The sequence below is a fragment of the Orycteropus afer genome, unplaced genomic scaffold (assembly GCF_000298275.1).
Source record: "Orycteropus afer afer isolate SDZICR_OR568_19922 unplaced genomic scaffold, OryAfe1.0 scaffold00141, whole genome shotgun sequence".
Taxonomy (NCBI): domain Eukaryota; kingdom Metazoa; phylum Chordata; class Mammalia; order Tubulidentata; family Orycteropodidae; genus Orycteropus; species Orycteropus afer.
In genome coordinates this window covers 6,605,665-6,623,776 of record NW_006921728.1, presented here as the reverse complement: position 1 = coordinate 6,623,776, position 18,112 = coordinate 6,605,665, and the positions used below count along the sequence as shown (strand labels likewise).

The window sequence follows — 18,112 nt, the reverse complement described above, 5'->3', positions numbered from 1 at the left end:
CCCCCCCCCTTTTTTTGGTGCTTTCTTCTTCACTTCCGATGCTAGGAGACCATTAGCTACATCCTAGATGGCTGCTTGAAAGTTTTTTGTGTTTTTAAAGAGTAAATAAATATTCTAAATGTATAGTAGAAATAAAGGGGCAACATTTAAATAATGGTTATTCAATGCACAGAACTTGTTATCCCAGAAGGTGTTGTGATTGAAAATAGAAACTGGACTAAGGACAGGGCCAATTAAGAGAACACCCTAAGTTCGAGAGCACTTCCATGAAAGGCGACCTCTCTCTCACACATGCTTCTCAGCATAACTGTTAGAGACCCTGGGCCCTGGCTCAGCCCAGCACAAGTTCTAGAAATGGTAAATCATTTCTCCTTACTCCCTGCCAACTGCCAAAAAAGTGACGCCATGGGATATTTTTGAAGCTGTCTGCTGAGAAAGTGATAAATACAGTGATGCAATGATACAGATGCCACAAAGATGTGACAGCTATGGAATTTTCCTAAAGTCCTATAGCAAGGGAGATGGCAAGATACATGGGAAAACACTAAGGCAAACAGACAGACAGACTCAGGGTTCTGCCCCTGAGTCTCAACAAAGGCTGAAATAAATTAGGAATAAAGTTTTTGAAGAATTTGACAATTTGATAGATATGGTTTGCTGTATTGTTAAATTTAGTGAAAAAAAAGTATTAATTTCCCATCTTTGTCCTTTGAGCCTTCTATGGCAGAGGTTATTAAACAGATTCCTAGTGTTGATTTAGCTTCTCTATCATGCTAACAAGGACACTTTAGAGAGGGAATGGGAGAGCTCTTAATAATTGTGCTGGGACCACAGGCATACCCCAGCATCACCCTGGGCATACTAGAATGGGCCACTCCACTGAAGTCTCAAAGTTGTGTTTGGAATTCCAAGGTAGGATTCAAGCTTTGAGGTTTATGTTAAAGAAAATAACTTATTTCCTTATGTCTTAAATTTGATTATAAAGCTAAAAAAACTAAACCCACTGCCATTGAGTCAATTCTAACTCATAGTGACCCCCACTGGGTTTCAAAGGAGGTAAATCTTTACAGAAGCAGATTGCCCTGCCTTCCTTCCAGAGTGGTTGGTAGGTTTGAACCACCAAGCTTCTGGTTAGCAGTTAAATGCTTTAGGCACTGTGCCACCAGAACTCCTTGAACTTGATTACAGGATGAGAAAAATGTTCTTTCTTTTCCTTAGAAGGATAAAGCTGGGGAAGCCAATGTGGAGGAGGGGTGAGGGTAGCGTTGGGAAACACAAAGCTCCCTTGGTGCCTCATTTTCCACTTTAAATCACTGGTTCATAATCTTGGTTCTACTTTACAGTCACCTGGGGAGCTTCTAAAATAGCCCAGATAGGGGTCACCCCAAACCAATTAAATCATCATCTTCAATTCTCTTTAAAAAACATTGCTAAGACAATGTTTCTACATGCATATTTGTATCTGCTGTAAGAATGTCCAGGTGTGTAGTAGATCTGACAAGAAACAGGTTTGTGGTGGCTTAGCTACAGCCAGCTACTACCCAGAAGGAGTGAGTAGGTGGACCTGTGGGCTGGGGACCATGGTCACAGGGGACATCAAGCACAATTGGCATAACACACAACACAAAAACATTGTTCTACATCCTACTTTCGTGAGTAGAAATTGGGGTTTTAAAAGTTTGCAAGCGGCCATCTAGACACAACGATGGGTCTCTCCTCATCAAGAGCAAAGAAGAATGAAGAAAAGCAAAGACACATGGAAACAATTAGTCCAAGGGACTGGTAGACCAGGCAATCCTCAGCCTATATGACCATGAGACCAGAAGAACTAGATGGTGCCCAGCTACCACTCTCAACTACTCAGAGAGGGATCAGTACAGGAAATCCTGGATAAAGTGGGAGAACAATGTGGAACAAAACTCAAAATCATTAAAAAAAAAAAAGAAAAAAAGGTTTGCTGGTCTGATAAAGCCTGGTGAGACCCCTGAGTTTATGGCCCCTCGCCACCCTTCAGGTCTGGAATTGAACTCACTGCAGTGGCTCCAGGCAAACAATAGGCATATGGGGTGAATATTTACATCAGGTAGATACACTCCTTGGAGCAATCAATCATGGGAGAACAGAAGGGCAGTGTTTACACAGGGAGAGAGCTCAGGGGGTGAGAGTGCATGGGAGGGAAGGGCACAGGGAAGAGGTAACTACAGATAGGAAGTCATGAGACAAAATGCATATGAACTGCTACATGGAAAATGAATTTGCTCTATAAACTTTCAGCCAAATCACAATAAAAGGGTGGGGGGGAAAGACACTGCTAAGAGTTGCTGATACATTTTAAAATTTCAGGATAAATAAAGTTAAACAAATTTCTCCAAGTCCTATCTGGAGTTATCCATGATAACTCCAAGTCCTATCATGGAGTTTATCCATGATAAACCTAACAAACCCAAGAGAGTAAGACAGCAGTAGGTTCCCAAAGAGGAAAACAAGTTTTCTTTCTCCCTTCTAATCTCCCCTCCCACTCTATGCCTGTCTTGGTCTGTGTGGTGGTTAAGTTTGTGTGTCCACTTGGCTGGGCCTGGTTGAGTGGCTGGGCAACTGGATGCCATATCCCCCATGATGAGATTGGTAATCAACTTCATGGTGGAATCTACTGGGAGCAGCTGAGTAGCTGCTTTGGTTATATGGTCTGCTTCCCATATATAAGAAATAGCTTTGGGAATGGTCTTTAGCTTATGACACACTTGAACCCTGCATGTAGCCATGTCGTTGTTCAGCAGTCTGCCATGCTCTGCCAACCTTTGGACTTTCAATGGACTTGAATCAACGGCCTACCATGTGGTTTGGTAACATCAGGACTGTGCCATTTTATTTGTTGACCTTGGGTTTGTTAGCCTCACCAGCCAGTAGGTGCCTGAGTGAAGAGATGCCTCTAGCTTCAGTGGGCCAGGAGCAAGAGGCAGAGTTGCAGACCAAGGTTGAGGGGCTTTCACACAGCCCCTAGAGTCTGGCACTTTGAACTCGGACTTAAAGCCTCCAAACCGTAAGAGAATAAACTCCTGTTTGTTCAAGCATCCCATTTGTGGTATATTCTTGTCAGAGCAGCACTAGGTAACCAAAACAGTCTGGCTGTGACTTTTGCTGCCCCTGATTAGGTGCCAGAGTTGGAAGGTCACTTTCCCTGGGCTCTTCAGGATGATGTCAAGTCCAAAGATGGCTTCTTCCCCAAACACCCAGGTGCTTTCTGCCCTGACATCTTTCCTTGTGGTCACTTTAAATAACTCATTTGTGATTCACCACATCTTAGACCAGCAGTAGAGGTACACTAGGATGAAATTTGGCACAGCAATTCTGTCTTTCTTGACATATTATCTAAGAAGCTATATATTTTTCCTGTTGAAAATGGAAAATGGATCCAGTTCCAGAAACTATTTGGAAAGGAAATAAAAAAAAGTACATCTTTCTTATCATTTCCATTAAGTGGTCACCCAGGCTTGGATCTGGCACATGAACCTGTTTCAAGACTGGCTTTGCTGGTCATAACCATGACCTCTAACTCTGGTCTGGTCTAAGTTTCCTGATGGAAACTCCAGTTGATTCTCTTTGCTCTGCATTGTTTTACGAAGTCTATTTCAGTTTATTTATGTTGAGCTCTATTGTGTTAATGAAAAATTTCTCACGAGCCAGAATTAGGGAGCAGCTATGTACAATTGTGTTTTATGAAAATCACAGTCAAGGATTAGAAAGAGAAGTGAAATTGGTTATTCCACCCACTCCGTGGAAGGAAGACTGGGCAACTTCCATAAAGATTTACCACCTCAGAAACCCAGTGGAGGTCACTATGAGTCAGAATTGACTGGGTGTCAGTGAGTTTGATCTTTTGGTTTTGTATTGTTAACACATGAAAAAAGAGATTCACCTCTCAAACATAATGTGTTTTAATCCTAATTTGCAAGCTTACCTTTTGGTGACATTGTATAAATTAGTCCCTGTTTTCATTCTCTTTCTCTCAAAACAAAGGTATGGGCTCCTGAGTCTTCCTGTAGGGCATTCTGGAATCAATTTGGTAAACTTGTCAACATATTAAAACCAACCAGCTGCTGTTGAGTCTATTTCAACTCATGATGGCCCCATGTGTGTCAGAGTAGAACTGTGCTCCATAGAGCTTTCAATGGCTGATAATTTGGAAATAAATCGGCAGGACTTTCTTCCAAGGCATCTCTGGGTGAACTTGAACTTTCAACCTTATGGTTAGCAGCCAGTTGTGTTCACCATTTGCACCACTCAGATCTCCTTCCAACATACTACTTTCCTCTTAAGCTCCTACTTTAGAAAAACTAGGCAAACATTTACCCATTAGTAGGCAATAAAGTACTTTAAAAGGCTCCTACTTGCTTCAAAAAGGAGCTCTGGTAGCATAGTGCCTAAGGCACTTGACTGCTAGCCAGAAGGTTGGCGGTTCAAACCCACCAGCCACTCCTCGGAAGGAAGGTTGGGCAATCTACTTCCGTAGTGATACTGCCCTGGAAACCCAAGGAAGGGTTGCTTTGACAGACCCCAAGGAGGGTTCTGACTTGACAGCACATAACAACAACAACTTGCTTCAAAAGCAAGACTGGAACTTTAGGTTACCAAAAGACTTATCAACAACCAAACCAGCCACAGTGGGGCCAATAAAAGGAAGAAGATAAGTAGACCTTCTATTTGGACTCTTCTCAAGGAGACTATTTAATCTTACCATTTCCTTTTTAAAAATGAAGTTATAAGTATCTTCACTACCAAACTATTACTCCCTTTATTTCTGCCCACCCTGGGTTAAGGTCTTGCCTCTCCCTAGCAACCTCCAAGGTGATAAACAAGTACAGGAAGCCTACATATAGGGCACAGCAGCCAATAAGCACACATGGGAGGAAGGAGGATAAAGGAGACTGGCCAGGAAGATCAGTGGGTTACCATGGGATGTTTCCAAGGCCATGTCTTGGGTAACTCCTGGCAGCCACTGGTAGCTTACTGTCTTAATCCATTAGTCTCCTTCCAAATGCCAGGCTGGACTCTAAGAATTGGAAGAGAGCACGTGGATGGCTGAAAAGTCAGGACACAGAGTCACCAAGAGGCAGGGTCCAGTATCACTTTCCTAGGGGTCACTTCTTATGGAGGACAAAAGTTATGTCTCCTTTCAACTGAACAGCAGGACTGATTGAGCATGAGTTTCTTGATTGGATCCCACCAGTGTGGATTTATAAACAGGAGAAAGCTGCAATTCTGACTTGAGGGGATTCGTGAGCCTGGAAACAATTCAGATTCATGTCCTCCCTGAGACTGGGTGGAAATAGACAGTGGGTAAATGCCAACTGGACAAGCACAGCAAGTCGTTTCAGAACCCTAGCACATGGTTTCAGAAACCCAGCTTGTGTTTAAGAAGGAAGCCAATCAATTAAAGCTCCCTGAATTGGCCTTCTGGCATCACACAATGGTGACAGGATCTAACTTCTGCCCCTTGGCTCCATGTAAAAGGTCACTCTTGCCCCAAGGATGCTGTGCATAGGATCAGTGTCTGACTGGCAGGTCTGGGAGACTGACTCAAGCAGCTTTATATGCACCCAAAGAGCTGATAAATTAAGCAACACAAGGAGTTAGAAATAATTCATGATAATGAGGTCTTGCATGTTTACTCTTGCATGTAAATTATACTTTACAAAGTGCTTTCTCATACCCTTAGTTCCTGAGAAGAGAGGATACTCTAAAATCTGTTTTAAATCTATTAAATACCCAGAATCACATTTCTTCAAACCAGTTCTTTAAGATATATTCCTGTGAGCACATAAAGGCAACTGTATCAATGCTCCTTAGAAGTGAGGATGATGAGACTCTGGATGTATCTTTACAAAAACCCAGTCTCTAGAAAAAAACATCGTATTTGGTAGAGAGTCAGGGAAAATGGGGGAATGCCTCTGTGGTAGTTAAGGTTGTGTGTCAAGTTGGCTGGGCCTGGTTGAGTGGCTGGGCAGCTGGCGGTAGTTATTCCCTATGATGAGACTGGCAATCACCTCCATGGTGGGATCTAACACAAGCAGCTGAGTAGCTGCTTTAGGGCTGTGGTCTGCTTGCTGTATATAAGCAGCAGCTTTGGGAATGGTCTCTAGCTTATGGCATGCTTGAAGCCTACATGTAGCCATGTCGTTGTTCAGCAGCCTTCCATGCTCTGCTGATCGTGGGACTTTCAATGGACTTGAATCAATGGCCTGCTACATCGTTTGGTAGCATTGGAACTGTGCCTTTTTACTTGTCAACTTTGGGTTTGTCAGCCTCAACAGCCAACAGCTATCTGAGAGAAGCCTCTAGCTTCAGTGGGCCAGGAGCAGGAGGCAGAGCTGAAGCCCAAGGTCAAGGGGCTTTCACCCATCCCCTAGAGCCTGGCACTTTGAACTTGGACTTAAAGCATTCAAAATTGTAAGAGAATACACCCTTGTTTGTTAAAGCCATCACATTTGTGGTACAGTCCTGTCAGAGCGGCACCAGGGAACCAGAACACCGTAGATGAGATGGACTGACACAAAAGCCACAACAATGACTCAAACATACCAAGGATCATGAAGATGGGGCAAGACCAGGCACTGTTTTCATTCTCTTCTACATAAGTCACCATGAGCTGGAGGTCACGCAATGGCAGCTAACAACAACAAATTAATTAGCAATAAAATCTGGGATCCACTATTGTGTAGTTTCTAACCACTGTTATGAAGTCGTGAAATCATTTTGTTATCAAGTCATGAAGCCATGACCTCCCCTTTGATGCCTCATAGGTCATGGGCAATGCTTCCCACTGCTAACACTGGATATAACATCCTTAAAAATAACACCACAACAATAATGCCTAAAGGATCCCCAGACATATTAAAAAAAAATCTAGATGTATATGTAATATTTACAGAATACTAAATATATGGCTATTCAGAAACATTTACATAGTTGCAGCATGCCGATTCAGCCAAGGCATTATTGAATGGCATGTCCCTTGAATCAATGCCTTTGTTAAAGCATTATGTGGTTACAGCGAATGTTCAAACTGCTACTAGCAACCATAATCAACAAAGGTAAGATTAAATAAACACATCTACTGAATAATGTCCATGTATTTGGTAAATAAGCAACTCCACTTTCCTCTAGTTAACCTCAACACTTGAGGTTGGGCTAATGCTGATATTCTTTGCTTAATATTTTTATCTTCTCCATGGTGTTATTTTGTTCTTTGAAAGTTACTTTGCCTAATGTTATTATTAAGCTGGTGTCCATATGAGCCAATAAGAGTCCCTAAGGTCTCTGGGTTGCACAAATGGTTTGCATTGACTTCTAACCTAAAGGTTGGCAGTTTGAACCCATGCAGCTGTGTCAAAGAAGAGAGGCCTGGGAATCTGATTTTGTAACCATTATAGCAAGAAATGGGGCAATCTACTTCCCTAGTGATACCGCCTCGGAAACCCAAGGAGGGGTCGCTATGAGACAGGTCTGACTCAATGGCACATAACAACGACAACAACATAGCAAGAAAACTCTATGGAGCAATTCTGCTCTGTAGCACAGAAGTTGCCATGAGTTGGAATCTTGGATGGCAACAGGTTTTTGTTTGTTTGTTTGTTATTGTTTGTTTGCTCATTTAGCTTACACCTAGCATTAGGCACAGGAGCTCTGGTGGTGTAGTAGATAAGGAACTTGGCTGCTAACCAGAAGGTGGTTCAAAGCCACCAGTTGCTCCACAGAAGGAATATGGGTGATCTACTTCTGTAAAGATTTACAGCCTGGGAAACCCAATGGGGGTAGCTATGAGTTGGAATCAACTCGATAGCAGTGAGTTTTGTTGTTGTTGTTGTTTAGCATGTGGCACAAGGGAACACTGTATTAAAAGTCAGATTTTGAGTAATACACTTTTTACCAAGGAGCCTGGGACATAATGGTTAAGCACTTGGATGCTAACTGAAAGGTTCAAACCCACCACAGGAAAAAAACCTGGTGAACTGCTTCCAGAAAAATTGCAGCCTAGAAAACCCTATGGTGCAGTTCTGCTTGGCCCTATAGGTTTGCTATTAGTTGGAAACAACTTGCTGGCATAGATCACCACTTTTTACTGAACAGCCAAAACAACACAGAGAAGGCTATTTTATACACCACAAATCTCCTACCCAGCAGTGAAAAGTAACCCTGCCAATTAGAAGCATACTGGATATGAGTGGTACCTTTGTGACAGACAGTTCCTTGGATTTAGATTCAAACAGGTGCTCCAGTCTGGAAGTATCCACTTTAATGGGTTCCAGTTTCGACCACAGGAATTCTCGGCAGCGTCGGTTGTTTTTACACGGCCACTCAAAAGGCCGAACTTCATTCCAGAACAGACGGATGGTCTTCTTTTTCTTAGTGAATGCCGGCTGACCCCTAGGTACCTGGGGCCACCCTAAGCCCTGAGGAGCATTGAACATTGGAGGAGGAGCCAATAAATTACTGGGGACTGGAGGTGGGGGCACGTTGTCCAACAGGGGTGGAGGGGGTGGGGGTGGCAAACCCAGGAAAGTAGGTGGGGGAGGGGGTGGAGGTCCTGGGGTCTCCTTGTGACCCAGTTCCTCATCTAGGACATCGATGTCATCCTCCTCCCCCAAGTCAGTGAAATCCATATCTTGGATTCTGAGCTCCCTTGGATTGGCCATGAGCTGGTCCCAGATGTAGTCAGACTCTGTCTTGGGCTGTGCTGGGGCTTTTTCCGGAACACTGTCATCGGGCTCATCGTTGGGAGAGATGGGCTCTTTCCCCAGGTCCCCACTGTTGAACTTCTCAGCAAAGGCTTTCACACTGCCCCGATTGTCCAGACAGCCAATGTCCAACCTCCTGATGTTCTCGTCCTGGGCCTGAGAGTGGGCCTGCAGGGTGGATATCCTGCTGGCAAGGCTGGCTACTGCCTCTGCCCCCTGCTCAGTCCTCCCTGTCTCACCCTCTTCCTTCTCCTCGTCATCTGTGGGCTTTCTGTTATGGGCATACAGCATGTCCAGCATGAACCGTTTGTTAGTGAGGATGTCGCCACACTGTTCATTTACACCATCATCCTGAACACCTGAGGACCACAAACCTGGAAGTATACAAGAGCAAAAAAATAAGCAAGTGGCAGAGGGCTCATACCATGAAAAAACACACTGGGAAATCAGTGACTTTTACTAAAAGGAGTGACTTCAGAGAAGATGCTGAGTAATGCAATCAAAGCATACGATAGTCATGGCTGACAAGGGGCTTGTGACCAGGAAAAGAAGCTGCATCCAAGTCCCAGTGACCCATTGAAGACATACTACTCCCTTAGGTGTGCCATTACTCATGGCTCCCAACTAAGCTCATGGGAGAAATTCCTCACCCTTCTCTGACACCCATGGGAGCTGGTCAGTACCTACCCAGGTACAGGTAACCCAGGCACAGGGGCCTCTGTTCTAACTAGACACAGAAAGGCAAAGGAAGATGATCCCTTGCCCACAGCAGGTGCTAGAGAGGCTGTAAGGTGACTTCTATTTCTCTCCTACTCTGTACCTGCACCAGGACAACTCTAAGTACCTGGAGGAAAGCACAAGTGGTCTCACTTGAAATTCATGGTCAGTAGTTTCCCAAAACAAAAACAGTTGCCATAGATTCAATTCTGATTCATGGTGAGTCCACGTGTGTCACAGTAGAATTGCACTCCATAGGGTTTTTAATGGCTGTGACTTTTCGGAAATAGATCACCGGGGCTTTCTTCCAAGGTACCTCTGGGTAGAAGTAATCTTTCAACTTTTTGGTTAACAACTGAGCACACTAACCGTCTGCACCACTCAGAACTCCTCACTAGTCTTTAGAAAGCCCTTCATGGACGACATTGCTGGAATGTCTGATCATGCATTCCTTCTTCTAGATGCCTTTCTTACACTGCTCCTCTCCTCTAACCTCACCCCCCATTGCATCCTCAGGGGGTGGCTTTGCTTCTGTTAAATTGGTGAATGAAGAAGGACGACTTAATTCACTGACTTAATAGGAATAGTCAGAAGAGATCTTCCAGGGCTCCCATTACACCAACACTCAGCATTTGAGTCCTAACACGTGGCCTCTCTCGTGTGACTACCCTACACTCTCCCTCTTAGCAATGGTCAACTACTCTACTTATACATTAGAAAACCACTCCAGCAATTCTCTCTGGCACCTTTCATGCTCCTCCTACTAGATCTTTCCTACTGGCATATAAATATGGTATAATCTCTCTTATCTTAAAAAAACCAAACCTCTTTTGAGCCTGCTTACCTTTCCAGCTACCACCCAACTCTTCTCCTTTTAAGTAAAACTGCTTCCAAGAGTTGTTTTTGCTCATTGTCTCCAATTTCTCTTTTTTGTTCTCTCTTGAGCCCAGTCTAGTGAAGTTTTGACTGCCATCACCCCTCAAAGTTCTACCTTTCCATGTGGCTTTTACGTTGCTGCATTCCTCCACACTGACTCAGCTGGTCATCTCCTCCTCTTTCACGTACTTTCTTCACTTGCTTCCAGGATACTACACTTACCAGGTTTTCTTTTCTTTCTGGCCACTCCTTCTCAGTCTCACTTTGCTGGTTCCCCCTTATCTTTACCTTTTAAATGTCCATCTATGCTCATGCTCTTTGTCATCATATTATCTAGTCTCAGGGCCTTAATGCCATGCATAAAGGGATCTTCTGGCCCCTCCCCTGTCCTCATGAAACTCACTTCTTTTGATATCATTTCCTATCTTCATTCTTTCCATCTTGCTGCTAGTTCCTAGAACCCTGGAGTCATCTTGGATGCCTCTTGTTCTTTCATACACCACTTGCAGTGCAGCAGTGCAGCAGTGCAGCAGTGCATCCTGAAGGCTAAACCTTCATGCTCTATCCAGACTCCAGCCACTACTCTCATCACCTCTGTACCACAACCCTTGTCCAAGCCAGCATAGTTTCTTCCTATAGTGTTGCAGGGATGTCCTAACTGGTCTTTTTGCTTCCATTCTTGCTCCTCTACAGCCACTTCTTAACATACCAGCCACAGGAGGCTGTTAAAATATCTGATCATATCTTTTTTGGCTCCAAGTTTCACTCACAGAAAAAGTCAGTGACCTTACAGTGTTCACAGTGATCCCATCCCCTACCACATCTACTCACACAGAAACCTCTTCAGCCAAAGTGGATTCTTGCCATTCCTAGAACTCCCCCAGCATGATCTGGCCTCAGGGCCTTTCTCCCTCCTGAGGTAAAATGTCCTCAATTAACCAATCACACACTTTGCTTCTCTACCTCCTTTAGGTCTTTGCTCAAATAGTATCTTCTCAATGAAGCTTTCCATGACCACCTTATTTTAAATTGTGTAACCATCTGAACATTGTCTATCATCCTTTCCTGCTTTATCTTTTACAATAACATTTATTACTGTCTGATAAATAATCACATTTATTTATTCTGTTTAATACATGCCTTTGCCCCATCACTGGAATGTTTATAATTACTCATTAAATTGTCTTCTTCACCGAAATGAAAACTCTCTGAGGATGGGGCTTTGGGCTTGCTCTGTTCACTATTACATCTGCAAACCCTAGAATGACTGATTGGATGAGTGGTCAGAATGTAGTTACTCTGGGTTTGGTTCCTAGAAGCTGGCAAGATGTGAGGCAGGCTCTTCAGATATAAATTCCATCAGCTATCCAGGCCTCCATGGATGTTGGCATGTGGCAAGAGACTGAGGCCATGGAGTTACTATTAGAAGCTTCCATTCTGCCAAAGAATACATCACCCCTGTCAAACACGCTGAGGGAGGACACTCGCCTTTTCCCTCATGACCCTGCCTTGATTTCTGAGGAGGCGTTTACTGAGGAAGCCCAAAGGCCCAGTGGTGCTTCTTCTTTGGGTGCAGCTTGTTCTCTGTATTCTGATCCAGAGGGGCCTAACCTGACCAAGGTCTCTAAAGCTCCATCAACATCAGGACAAGATGTTCTGGAACCCTCTTTTAGGTTTCACAAGCAACATATGCTTAGGAAATTATCACCATCAAAGACAGATGAGATAGCTTTTGAGGATATGATTGAAAAACCTGGTTATTTGGAGTCTCTACTATGGGTCAGACAGGCCTGTAAACAGGGAAACTTCTCTGATACCAGGAGCCTGCAGCAGTAGTGAATCTCTTTCAATAGACCTTCTTACTTCCCCTACATGTGTTGGGAGATGTTGGCATTTTACTATTTTGTCAACAGGGGAAAGAGTATAATCAGGTAATAGTTTAAATGCTGGTTTTCTTGTTTACTCTCTCCATTTACTTAGGTCTTGGTGGACTGAGTCTTTTACCATTATGTAGTATCCCGCTTTGTCCCTAGTCATTTCCTTTGCTCTGAAGTCTACTTTATACGATATTAATACAGCCACTCTTGCTTTGTTTGATTCATGTTTGCATTATCTTTTTCCAATTTTGTCTTAAGTGTTTGCATATATTGAGCACTATATTAAATGGTGTTATAATGTTTGCTTCAGTCAATCATCAAATATGATTTAAGAAACTGATGAGGGAAAAGATAATCTATTTTATTCCCCACCCCCAATTCCATTGTTTCCTCTTGGAAGTTCCAAGTTTCTGCTAACATTTCCTTTCTGTTCAGAGCTCTTCCTTTAGCCATTCTTTAAGGGTAGGCCTGCAAGGGACAAATCTTAGTTCTCTGCATCGAAGAATGTCTTTATTTACCCTTTATTCCTAAAGATACTTTTGCTGGATAGAAACTTTGTGGTCGACAGTTCTTTTCTTTCAGCACTTGAAAAATGTTGTTCTTTCCTTCTAACCTCCATGGTTTTAGATGAGAAATTTGCTGTCACGTGAATTGGTGCTCCCTTAGAGGAAAGGCATTGCTTCTCTCTAACCTTTTTCAAGACTTTTTTCTGTAGTTTTCAAATGTTTCATTACCGTGTGTCAGTGTGGATTTCTTTGAGTTTATCCTGTTTGGAGTTTGCCCATCTTCTTAAATCTGTAGATTTGTGTCTTTTGCCAAATTTGGGAAGTTTTCAGCCATTATGTCTTCAAATATTTTTTCAACACTGCACTCTTTCTCCTCTCCTTCTGGGACGCTGGTGAACTGAACATTAGCTCCTTTGTTGTATTTCCACAGGTCCCTGAGGCTCGGTTTATTTTTCCACTTTATTTTCTCTGTTATTCAGATTGTGTAATTTCTACTGACCTGTTTTCTAGTTCACTGTTTCCTTTGTCACCTTCAATCTACTATTGAGCCCATCAGTAAGTATTTTATTTTGGTTATTGTATTTTTCAGTTCGATAATTTCCCTTTGGTTCTTTTTTACATCTTCTATTTCTTGGATAATTTTTTAAATGTGGTTATGGTGCTCACAACTGCTTCTCGAAGCATTTTTATAATTGCTGCTTTAAAATTCTTGTCAGATAATTCCAAGGAGTGACTCATATCAGCTTTGGTATCTGTTGATTGTCTTTTCACATTCAAGCTGTGACTTCCCTAGTTCTTAGCATGATGAATGATTTTTGTAATTGTATCCTGCACATTTGGGGTATTATGCTGTGAGAATCTTGATCATATCTAATCTTCTCTTTTAGCAAGCAGTCATCCTCTTAAGGTGTAATGCACAGATCTGGGTGGAGGTGAATGTTCAGTGCCCTGCTTGGCTCTGCTGGCTCCATCTCTGCAAGAGTGCTGACTCACACTGCCTCAGTGCAGATGGGAAGGGTGGCATCTTCCTGATAAAAGCAGCCTGCTGACTCACAATTCCTCATTGCCTCTAAGTGGAGATAGTGGTCCAGCTCCCCAATGACTCTACTTTGGGGAAGAGCAGTGTGTCAACTATCCCTCCTTCCCACTGCCTCATTCAATCTTGTTGATGCTGGGTAGGTATGGAGGCTTAGCTCCCTGTTGGGCACTGCTGGCACCAGGGGCTATTGTGGAGTGCCAACTAGTTTTTTCCCACTGTTTTGTTAAGTCTCATTCTGCTGGTGGAGATGAAGGAAAAGATCTCCACAGGACATCAGTGACACTATTCTGGTGGGGGAATCAGAGTGTTGCCTGCTTCTGCCCAGGAGGGACCAGAAGACTAGCTTTCTGCTTAACCTAGTGATACATCAGATAGGGACTATGGTATTTAAGGTTACATGTCAACTTGGCTGGGCCTGGTTTTAAGTGGCTGAGCAGCTGGATGTAGTTATTCTCCATGATGAGACTGGTAATCAACCCCATGATGGAATCTACTGTGAGAAGCTGAGTAGCTGCCTCAGGGATGTGGTCTGCTTCCAGTATATAAGCAGCAGCATTGAGAAAGGTCTTGAGCTTCTTGGCATGTTTGGATCTTGTATTTAGCCAAGTCTTCATTCAGCAGCCTGCCATGTTGCCTGACAATCTTGGGACTGTTTCTGGACTTGAACTAGTGGCCTGCTGTGTTGCTTGATAATCATGGGACTGTGCCATTTTATTTGTCAACCTTGGGTTTATTAGCCTTAGCAGTCAGCAGCTGCCTAAGTTAAGAGATGCCTCTTACTCCAGTGGGCTGGGAACAAGAGGCAGAGCTGAAGCCCAAGGTCTGGGGGTCTTCTAGCCTCCTATGCTGTATGAGAATAAGTCCCTGTTTGCCAAACTCACCCATTTGTGGTATATTACTGTTAGAGTGGCACTAGTGGACCAAAATAGAAGCATTACCACTTCTGCTCTTGAGGTCGTAGAAGTATGTGGAAACTCAACTCCCCACTTGGCCCTGTTGAGACAGCTGGGTCAGGAGGGAGTGGTTTTTCTGTTGATGTTTGGCTAGGGTAGAGTATTAACAGCCAAAAAAGGCTCTCCATTCTATTAGGCTACCTTTTGTCCAGTCCTTTGGCTTGGGGGGAACAGGCTTTTCTAGTCTGTGACTGTTGGAAATTTGGGGTTAGAGACTTCTGCAGTGCCCTATCTGGAATATGGGAGGAAATATGGAAACCCAGGGAGCTCCCTGTGGTCTTTCCTCATGTCCCAAGGTCCCTAAGCAGTCTGTCTTCTTCATTCCACCTTTTAAAATCTTCCTATGCCTGCTTGTTCTGTTATATTCAGTGTATTTTAACTGTTAAGAGGGCATACCTAGGAGAAATGGGGCTTCTGCATTTGGTCAGATGCCTCTTCGTTCATTTATTTGCCCATGATTTCCTGAGGCCCCACTATGTTCTAGGCATCCAGCTAGGAACTGGGGACTCACAATGAACAACACAGACATTCCTGTCCTACTACTTATAGAAGTAGTCTACACTACTTACATCTGAATGGAGACAAAGTATAAGTAATTACAACAAAGGTTATTGAATGTTACAATAAAGCTTCTCACACTAAAGACAGAGAGGAACAACTATCAATCAATCAATCAATCCAACAAGTCACACAATTAGAGTTAAGTTTGAGTATCTCTCAAGTCCTACAAATTCATTTTCAAGTAATACACACAATTGTTAGATATAAGATTGGGAATGATTTGCCTCTAGGGTTCTTTTGTGATTTGACAATATTTTAAAATGCAAGAACTATTATCACAGAGTTATCACAGAGTCCACAGCTGCTGACAGTACCTATGAGCAATGGGACTTTTTAGCAACAAATAAGCTGCAGCAAATAAACATGATCAAATCTCTCAACAGCACCAGAGCAAAGCTGAAAATAACTGCAAAGCCTAATTTTCGAATCTATACACTTGGACAGCACCTGCTATTGGTAGAAAGTCAATGGTTCTTGACTGGGAGCAGAGTCTCCTTTTTTGGAAAGTTGTCCTTATTTGGAAGAATACTGGACATTCTGACCCAAGAAAGTTCAGTTCCCTGGCTTATTTTCACTAATCCAATTTGTTGATATATTTTAGGATAGCTAAACTCAGTTATGATGAATAATTCTTGAAGCTATTCATAATAAAGAAAACATGATTCTAAGGCCAAACTGATCAAGAAGTCTCATATACCTTTTCCTCACTTATCGATTATCTTGTTATCTGACATTTCACATTTACAACAATAGTTTAAAAAAAAAAAAAAAAACTATCCAACTATTTTGCACATTAACAATGCACATCTGGCAGTAACAAATTCCAGGGGCCATGACTGGTGAACCCATGTGCACACAGAAAGCTCACATTGCATAGTACTTCATCACTCTGAAGGTGAGATAGGGAGTGGTCTCCCCAAGCGGACAGGGTCCCGGGTGGAGTGGATGGGGCCTGGAATGGGGCTAGTGGCAACAGAATACTGCCCAGCAGGTCCTGGGTGCCCACAGGGGGCTGAGGCAACCAGTGTTCTGAAAGTGGGCTGCCCACAGAGTAGGGGATGAAGTGAGACCCCAGAGTCTGGCCCAGTTCCCAGATCTGAGTGCCAACAGGGACAGGGAGGGCCACGGTCAGAAGGAGCCCTGAGATGGGTCACTTGGGTGCCCAGAGCCCACGGGGCCTCACATCAGCTGACTGGCACTTGTGCAGCCCCTTATGCTTCCTGGATGCACCCCCCCCCCCAAGGGTGGACACAGGTGAGGTGGGACAGGCTCCACAAGTCATGGGTCAAAAAACCAACCTCCTGGTGTGTAGATTACACAGTGAAACCTGTGAGACCTGGAACTGAATCAGGCTGCCCTGTTCTTCCGGATCTCAGCAGTTTTCTGTCTTTGGTAGAAAATGTAGACTCAATAGTTTTCTATTGCTTTAGTAAAAAATATTTGTGTTTTCTTTCTCTGACAGGTTTGTACCTTACACAGGTTCCAGCTTCCATAGGCTTTATTGTATAATTCATTTACAGTTTCTATAAGCTTCTGTGGTACCCAGCCCAAGTCTCTGGTGAGTTGCTTTTAGGCAAAACCTATCATCTAACATTCCATTTGGTCAGTCATTGTAAAGTCACCATCCACAAGATGAGCTAAATAAGTATCAGGTCTAATACCAAAATGGTATTAGAAATTCCATAAGGAAAAACATGTACTTTTCAGTAAAGAAAGGAGTGGTCCTGGGTATACTGTAGAAAATTGATTTAATTATGTCTATTTTAACACTCAGCATGTTGCAATGACTTCCATACATCTAGAAGTGCAATTTTTTTGGAAGTGCTCATTCAGTTCATTTCAACATCTGATCTGGGATAAAATGTTGAGTCAGAATGGTTTAACACAATTCATTTAAAATTCTTTTAAGGGGTAGATAACAACAGAATATGACGCTAAACTTAAATCAGAAACAGAAGAAAGTTATATTTCTTATGAACAATTAAACACTTAGAAGGCAATGAGGAACTTCTTCCTCAGGAAAAGTCCTCAGATGCCCTCATTATCTGGGTTCTCTTTCCCACTCAAGGAAGGGATGAATCCAACAGCATGGTAGAGAGTTTTGGGTCACCTTCTACAGAACAGAAAGTTGCTGGCTGGTGGACCATTCCTCACTTCCATAGCCCAGGGAGTGAACTGACCCAATGGGGACCTCAGCAAACCAACTCCCCCTTGCCTCCCTCAGCCCGGGTTTCCTCAGAATATGCTCACTGAGAAGAGGGCCTTTGTTTACCAGTTCCTCGGTCCCTGGAGAGCTTGTCTTCCTTCTCCTCCCTCTCCAACGTGCTGCTGGAGGATGAGATGCTGGAGGTAGAGCAGTTGTCCCTCTCGTTCACCTCCTCATTCTGCCTTTCTTTCTCACTGAGGGAGGCTCTTTCTTCTGGCTCTTGCTCCAGTGCTCGCTCCACCTTGCTTGCTGCTTCTGGAGGGGCTATTTCCCGGCTGGCCTCATCAGCAACCTGCCCCACCTCTGCCTTGGGTTCTGCCTCTGGTTCAGGCTCAGGATCCCCGGCACTTGCTGGGAGGCAACAATGGAGATAATATTCACAACAGTCATTTCTTCAGAGGATGAAGTGGGGTGTGAAAATGGATGTGAGGTTGATTTTTCTGGGCTGACTTGTGATTTCTAAAGATAGTCCCCCAAGATTCCTACTCCCTAGTTATTCAATCAAACACTAATCTAGGTACTGCTATGAAGGGATTTTGCCCATAAAATTAAAAGCCCAAGTCAGTTGACTTTAAAATTTGGCGATTACCCAGGTGGGCCTGACCCAATTAGGTGAATGTTTTAAAAACAGAAACAGGGAGA

General features: G+C 43.4%; 1 protein-coding gene across 1 annotated transcript in view; it reads right to left on the bottom strand.

Moving 5' to 3' along the window:
• FHOD3 (formin homology 2 domain containing 3) overlaps window positions 1-18,112 on the bottom strand; it is a gene marked incomplete at its 5' end in the record, with an annotated part of 759,322 nt that overhangs the window by 92,281 nt on the left and 648,929 nt on the right. Inside the window, 2 exons of the mRNA XM_007945666.2 lie at window positions 8,229-9,109; window positions 17,537-17,821. Of these exons, the coding sequence (XP_007943857.2) occupies window positions 8,229-9,109; window positions 17,537-17,821 (1,166 nt within the window). The remainder of the gene's footprint in view (window positions 1-8,228; window positions 9,110-17,536; window positions 17,822-18,112) is intronic.